The sequence below is a fragment of the Notothenia rossii genome (assembly GCF_949606895.1).
Source record: "Notothenia rossii genome assembly, chromosome: 1".
NCBI lineage: Eukaryota > Metazoa > Chordata > Actinopteri > Perciformes > Nototheniidae > Notothenia > Notothenia rossii.
The window spans coordinates 69,538,820-69,546,645 of NC_136912.1; the positions used below are offsets into that span (position 1 = coordinate 69,538,820).

The 7,826-nt window shown below is 42.0% G+C and overlaps 1 protein-coding gene across 1 annotated transcript; it reads right to left on the reverse strand.

Annotated features, from left to right (window-relative positions):
• Positions 1–565: 565 nt before the first annotated feature.
• On the reverse strand, positions 566–7,184 carry LOC307043086 (galactosylgalactosylxylosylprotein 3-beta-glucuronosyltransferase 2-like). The gene is made up of 2 exons (XM_079687320.1): positions 6,972–7,184; positions 566–1,018 (listed from the first exon to the last, which is right to left on the reverse strand). The coding sequence occupies exons 1-2, from the start codon at positions 7,167–7,169 to the stop codon at positions 932–934; spliced, it is 285 nt and encodes a 94-aa protein (XP_079543446.1). The 5' UTR covers positions 7,170–7,184; the 3' UTR covers positions 566–931.
• Positions 7,185–7,826: the final 642 nt, after the last annotated feature.

Below are 7,826 nucleotides of genomic sequence, written 5' to 3' on the forward strand. Positions count from 1 at the left end.
TGGGAACATAATATGGCATTTAATCAAGGTGATCTGTTTGGTATTTTAAGCAAAAAACTTCACAGACATGTTTTGTATAGGTACAGTATGGCCCTACAATATATTTTTCAAATATAGCATAATAGGTCCACTTTAAAGTCATAGACCCCAGCCAGTGTTGAAGAAGTTTTCCTCCTGGCGACCTGGGTGCAGCACTAATTGCACATTAGAAGTCTAGCTTTGTTTATTTAAATGTAAAAGTGCAATAATGAGCAAGCGTGATAAATAATCATGATCTTGATATTGAACAAAATAATCATGATTATCATTTGGCCATAATGCTGCAGGATAACGTGTATTCAGTGAGCGGCAGTGAACTACACATGTAGCTTATTTTCACTGTTCTTCAGCAAGAATGCAAAGAAAAGGCAATAGAAATTGACATTTTAAAAGTCATGGACAGGTTTAGATATTTGAAATGGTCAACAATATTCAAAAAGACCCCAATGTAACCCCTTAGGGTTAGGTTCTCCCCGGTCTCTGACTCCTGAGGTAAAAACAGCATAGCATACCACATTCATACACATTTATTATCTGGACCACAAGTTGCGTTTATTGTAATTATTTGTACAGACTCAGTTCATTTGACAATAATGTATTAATGATTAAATGACATGAGTTATTCACATTGCAACATTTTTGACGTTTATACTTCAGTTTTTTCACATCAACGACCCTGTGAGTGGAGGAAACGAGTCCCAGTCTTTCCAGTGTGAAACATATTCAGTGTTGTCTTAGTTCCTGCGAAGCACTGTTGACACACAGCCTTGAATCATGCAGCTCCTCAGAGTCAGTGAACAGATTGTATCGGTCCCGGGGGGGGTGGGGGGTGGCTGCCGTTTGTCCCAGCCAGGAGGAGACTGGTAGGCGCGTTCAGCTCTGGATCTGCTGCTCACACCTCGATGACCACAGTGTCTTTCCGATGTTTGGGCTCATTGGCGAGGTGCGGTTTCTCTGTGCGAGTGTGCCAAACCAGCACCTGAAAGAGAGAAGGAGACGAGGAGTGAGGAAATGTGCTAACAGAGGAAATGCAGCGCACTAAATAAAGCATGAAGAGGCTGCCATGCTCGGATGACTACAGCACGGCAGGTGGAGGCAGAGCGGCACTGAGTGAGACTAAAGACTGGAGAGAAGACATGTTGTAAATGTAAAGAAATGTTTTTGTCAAATCATGGGAAATTCAAACTGACAAATAAAAGCGCTCGGATCGGACCCACACCTCTCTCTTTACTCCTTCATCAGCCTCTTTCTCCCAGCCTGCTCTGCTTTCTCTTCATTCATCACATCCACTTTTTCCCCGGACGGCTCTGCTATTGTTTTTACCTCGTGCTCTATCTTTCTGTTCTTCCCTGCGGCATGTGGAGGTAGGAAGATTTAATAGGTCAGAGCATTGTTGCCTTAACAGCGACAGAGAGGACAGGAGTTTGTGGAGAAGCAGTGGAGGGACTGCTGGGGAGCAACAGTTTCACTTTGGCAATGAAATAGGATACTTCTCAGAGAATTGCACTTCAACGTTGGTTTATTGGAACCCTGGGTGTTATTTTAGTAACTTTAGCCATCTTTCCAGCAATGCTGATGCTGTTTTCAACTTGTGATTCTGTAGTCACAAAACTTGATTGATCTGTAGTTGAGATCAGAATGAAGGTCCAGTTTGCAGATTGGCGCGTCAGAAAAAAATGCGGTTTGTCAGTCTTCCTTCCTCCAGGCTCAGGTCCACTAATGTCCCTTTTCCACCAAACCGGCTCCAGGGCCGGTTCCGGGCTAGAGGCTGATTAAGCTCTGGTTCTTCCTGTTTCCACTGCAGCGGGGCTCGCCCCACTTCACGCTTACGTCAGAGGGGGGCGAGATTAACCTGAGCAATAACAGCTTATGGCGAGTAATGCATCAACTGCGTGTGTGACAGTCAGACAGTGAATACTTACCAGTGGCCGCTGCCGTGAGTTAACGGGAGAATAAACTCCGGTGGACGAGCAGCACTGCAGCGGTTGGTAAATGCCGCTGAACCACACTAATAAACAATGAATGACGGCACTCAGTATAAGGTCGGACCCAACGCAGTCCCCCATTGTTGTTGTTGTTGTGAGCAGTGTTGGGGAGAAAATCAGCGGCGTAAACGGTGATGTCATGACGCAGCACCAGTCGGGCTCTGGGCCGTGGAAACACAACTTGGGCTAAAAGAAGAACTGGTTCGGAACCAGAAAGGCACAAGCACGGAGCTAGAACTGGAACTGGTTTGCTGGAAAAGGAGCATACCAGAGGCTTTGGAGCCCGAGGGTTCTGTACCTTGTCTTAACTCTTCCTAGGACTGCACTCTTCTAGACATAGATCTTGGATGTTGTTTCTGCGATTTGTTGGAGCCAATGTCCCAGTTTGGGTGTTACTGCCCGTAGTGCTCCGACCCTCACTGGAACCACTGCTGTCTTCAACTTCCTCATCTTCTCTAGCTCCTCTAAGCCCTCAGTATTTTCCAAGCTTCTCGTGGTGCTCCTTCCTGGTGTTGCTGCTTGGTATTGCTCTGTCTATCACCACTGACTTCTTCTGATGTTCGTCAACCACCATGATGTCGGGTTGGTTGGCCATCACCGTTCTGTCAGTCTGGATATGGAAGTCCCACAGGATCTGAGCTTCTCAGCCTCTTTTGAAGGTGTTGCTCATTTTGACCTTGGGACTTCCAGCCCATACTCGGCACAGATGTTCCAGTACACTGTGCCAGCCACTTGGTATGCTTTCCCTGCTAGCAATCTTACACACTGCAGTTATGTGCTAGACTGTCTCAGGGGTCTCTTTACCCAGCCTGCTCCTGGGGTACTGTACGGAATGGTAGACCTCCATTGGACCAGGTGCTCAGCGCCTGTTCTTGTTTATTATAAATAAATATATTTATTAATCTCATAGTAAACCATACATGCCGATCTCTAATAACCTGAGAAACCAATTCTGAGATCTAGAAGGTTTACCACTTGATTTAAAATGAATGTAATATTCAAAGTTTTAAAATAAGCCGTTACTCTGGTGTATTGTGAGTCCTATTGCTCCACCGGTAAACTAGCCAAACTACACATCTGAGAATAAAAATCATTTTGGATTGGGCGCCATAAATTACACTTTTAACGGTCAAATTAACAGAGTTTTCTGATATTTCTTATCAAAAAATAAAACAGCTTATTTTTTTATGAAAGGGAGTACTGTAATCTACTTTTTTTTAAACAATCTAAGGTAAAAATAATTTTAAATATTGTGACTAATACTAAAAAGACGCACTAAATATTTTTCGAAAAGTAGGGGAAAAAACGCAATAAAAACGCTCCCGCTTCCAGGATTCAAAGAATAAAGTTTGAAACACAAAGCCGAAGTGCCACCAAGAGGAACAATCCATTTGTAAGTGCCCTCAAGAAGCTTGATCACATCACCCAAACAAGATAAAGTGGTGGTCAGAGAAGCATTTAGCGACATAGATAAATTACAATTACGTTAAACAGAAACCTGAGATCCAATGCAAATGAAATAGACAATGGTAAAGGGATTCAGTCCATATCAGCAGTCTTTCTTTTGTCCCTTTATAACTGCTGTCATTATGTCTGTTTTTAACTCCATTTTCAGTCAAAGCATCAACTCCTCCTCTTTACTTTCCCTCTTCTCTTCTCTTTCTCCTTTTCCTCCTGCTATCATTTTCTTCTATCTGTACCCCCCCCCCCCCCTTTCTTTCTTGTCTTGTCACTTTGGTCTGCTGCCATAACTCTCCTGTTGTAACTACATTACAGCGTCAGCGTGCAGATACTGACCCGGCCATCAGATAACCATGGCTGCCCTCCTCTGTCAAGGTTGTACGGAAGAGGAATTAGGACCACATGTGGTGATATGGAGATCTGACCAAAAGTGGATATTTAATTGAGTTCTGAGAATACAGTCAGGATAAAAAAATAATAACAATGTTAAATTCACTTTGAAGCTTATATTTGGAAATATCGTTTGCTTGCTGAGAGTTATGTCGTATCTGTTTCATATAAAGATACAGCAACTGTTAGCTTAGCTTTAGCTCTGTCCAAAATTCTAACAGGTTTGCTGGTCCTCTAAACTATATATTCATTTCAACATGATTTTTTTACATTAATTAAAACAAATTGGATAGACCATTATCATAGTTAGTGAGTTTAGAGGGGTTAGTTTAGTTTGTTTAACTGTTAGGAGTCGTTTTGCTAAGCTAGGCTAATCAGTCATATATTTCCGTGTTGAGTTGCTTTTATCTTCTTATCTTAAAGGTGGGATAGGTAATTTTGGAGAAACCAGCTCGAGTGCGCTAGAATTTGAAAATAGACAACCGGAAAAAATCTGCCACTTCCTTACAGAGCCCCTCCTCCAACACACACGAACGCGCACATGACCAATGAGGGCATGAGATAAGTTTGTGCACAGATGGAAGGCTGACAGGCAGGTAGGCCATCCAGTTATTTTAGCCGGGCCGGCTCAGATGATTGGTCGTGCTTTTTACAGTACTACGGCTTCCACAGATGACATGTTTTTATGGATTTTTTGTCAAAGCACTTAAGATATTCATTGCTATCGGGATGTTAAGAGCATTCCATGGAATATAAAAAAAATGTATCTCGAGCCGGTTTCTTAAACTTACCTACCCCACCTTTAAGTAATAAGTCAAATATGCACCTTTCTCAAATAGGCCATAAAATACATTGTTTCCATTTCCATTTAGAAACAAATATTTGACTGATTTAAAGTTTCTTCTCTATTGATCCTTTATTATTATACAACGCGATCTGGTTATGAGTTATGAACACACACCTTCTCTCGCTGCTGCATGATCAGTGATGCCATGGATCACAGAACTCTGGCACTGAGTGTCTCCTCTCCTAACTTCAGGACAGTTTCTATGAGTGATGATATCACGTCTTGCTCCTTTTATAACTGACGTGATAAATGCTGATATCACGCCTATTGTCTATGGCGTGCTGGGTGCTGACTGATGATGTCACAGCCCTCTAATGGCCTGTCTGAATATCAGCGGCAGGCACCTCCATTAGTGTAATGGTGCTGATAATGATGATGATGGTTTCAACTCAGTAGCCGCCAGCTGTAAATGATGATCCAGCAACTCCGGACGTATTCATCCTATTCCCTGAAGGAAACATTTACCCATAACCCACCAGGGACTATGTGACCCACACACACACAGTGGAACAGTAAATTGAGATTTCACATAATGTTTATTCCAGAGGAAGCAGCTGCTTGCTCCAGAGAGAGAGATGAACATAATGTGTGCAGAGTAATAGAGGGATAGACGCATGATTAAATAATTAGGTTTATTAAATCTACAGACCTTTTTATTCATTAACAACATTTAAAACACTTAGTTCTGCCCGTTCCCCAGATCGTGTAAGTCCATGACACTCCACTACTTGAAATGACGAGACTTTTTTGGGCTGTAGTTCCTTTTCCTGTAGTGTCTTATATAGGCTTTCTTTTTATGGATGGAAATGAGTTCCAAAGGCTAAAATCCCTGTGTTCCCTCCAGAGGGAGTTTCTCCTGCACATTCTGCCATCTCCTCTAAAGATCTCCTGACCCCCATCTAAAGACATTGTAATGGTTAAGGCGGCTCTGGAGTAGGTGTCAAGAGGGTGAGGCTTGAGGGCCAGGGTCATTTGAGATGAGCTGTATCGATCTACGCTGTCTGAGCACACATCTAGAATTGATAGTGCTATAAAGCCAATTCTATCACATTCCAGCTCTGTGTGTCTATGTTTAGCCAGCTGCTCAAAGCATGACTCACGCTGTGAATAGTGGAGATCTGTTCCCTAAGGTTGGTTCCTGTGAGATGGTACGTTATTATGACAGTCTGCAGTTTGATATCACACACAGACACAGACACACACACACACACACACAGACACACACACACCCCACACACACACACACACACACACACACACACACACACACACACACACACACACACACACACACACACACACACACACACACACACACACACACACACACACACACACACACACACACACACACACACACACACACAAACAAGACAGAACAATTAGCCTTTTATTAAACCCTGTGCCATCTACCTCCAATACGAAGGGCCGTGCAGCATGGCAAGGTATAATTGATCGAGCCTAAACCTCAATGTGAGATTTAGAAAAACCACTTTCGTTTGATAGAGAAAACAACCCACATATTGCCTTATTGTTGGAATTAAATCTAACTGTAGAGAGTGGAAATTTGTAAAGTAATCGGAGGAGCATCGCAGACCTACTATCTGCTTTTTCATAAATGTATTTGTGCAAGAAAATCCTTTAGAGAATAATACTCCTCATCGGAATAGGATTTAGTTAAATTGCTAACAGAGTTATTAACGAAATAACTATATTCGTATCCATAACCCTGAATGAATCAAATACATCACAATTGGTGTATGGGTTGGGGTTAGTGTTATCTTATTTGGTTTGTACTTGTTTGAATACTTGATTCTGATTGGTCAATTTGGACAATCCAGTGGTCTGCTATTTTTGGATAAAAGACTGCTGCTAAGGAGAGCAGACTGTTGCTAAGGAGGACACTCTGATCAAGGGACTACAGTATGTGCAGTCATATCAATCCGCAGAAAGAAGCCCCGTCAATTTAACAGCAGCTGTGGATAACAAATATTCATCCATCAGAAAACACCATGGAGTACTTTTTGAATATTAATGTTTTGTTTGGGTTAGGATAAGGGTTTGGGTATAAACGGTGTAAATGTAAATGCTATTGGTGGAAATGAACAGTGAAAAACATTATCACAAGTTAGAATTGGAATAGTGCTCAATGTGTTAAAATCCGACCTGAGGTGTCTGGGATGTAAAACAAACAAACAAACAAACCAAACAGATATTTACAACAAAATAGGCGTCGCCTGGTTACTGACCCGGGTGCAATTTTTGGCCTTTGGCTCCAGCTCGGTAACCTTGGTGATCTGCTTGAGGAAGTCAGACTCCTGCATCCCCGGCTGGGAGCCGCGGCGCTTGAACTGAGCCCGCGGGTTGGCCAGGATCACCTGGAGGTTTACTGCAAACCCTGGGGGGGAAACAGAAATAAATGGAACAGGAGGTGAGCCAGCTTGCATCAGAAGCACATTTTATTCTAACCACAGCAGAACATGAGAGCATTGTCAGTGCATCTAATGATTAAGATAGGGCTGATATGAAACCCATTTACTGCAGGGGTCGGCCATTATCCTGGGTTAATTGCACTATGGATGAGAAGGAAAGCACGGCAAAGTCAGAGGGAAGTCACAGTAATCATGATGCATGAGTGTTGTAACAGATGTGAGGATTAATGGCTGGCGTCCAGATTTAATCAATCCGATTAGAAACATTTGAAACAGTAGGAGAAATTGTGTCACTGCATAATTACTCTAAAGAAATGAGCTGTCCTACAGCCAGTGCGAATGTTGATAAGATTTTAAGTCAAAAATAAATACAATGAGAAAATCCTTCTAACCTTTTTAGATCACATCCCTGGTCAAATCGTGCATCAATGCAACAAGTAAACTAAGTGACACAACACAATCAATGTGGGCAATTCTTAATAGTCCACATGATAATGAAAAGTCCTCTGTAGATTTGCACATTTTTGTTCAATGCCTAATCTTTTAAAACTACTCTGCCTCTTTAAATGCTGACATACCACGCTCATTTAATTCACAGAGTAAATGATCATTTACTTGATGTACCTTTTTTATATTTATATTACTCATACACATTTATTTTTATGTTGTTTA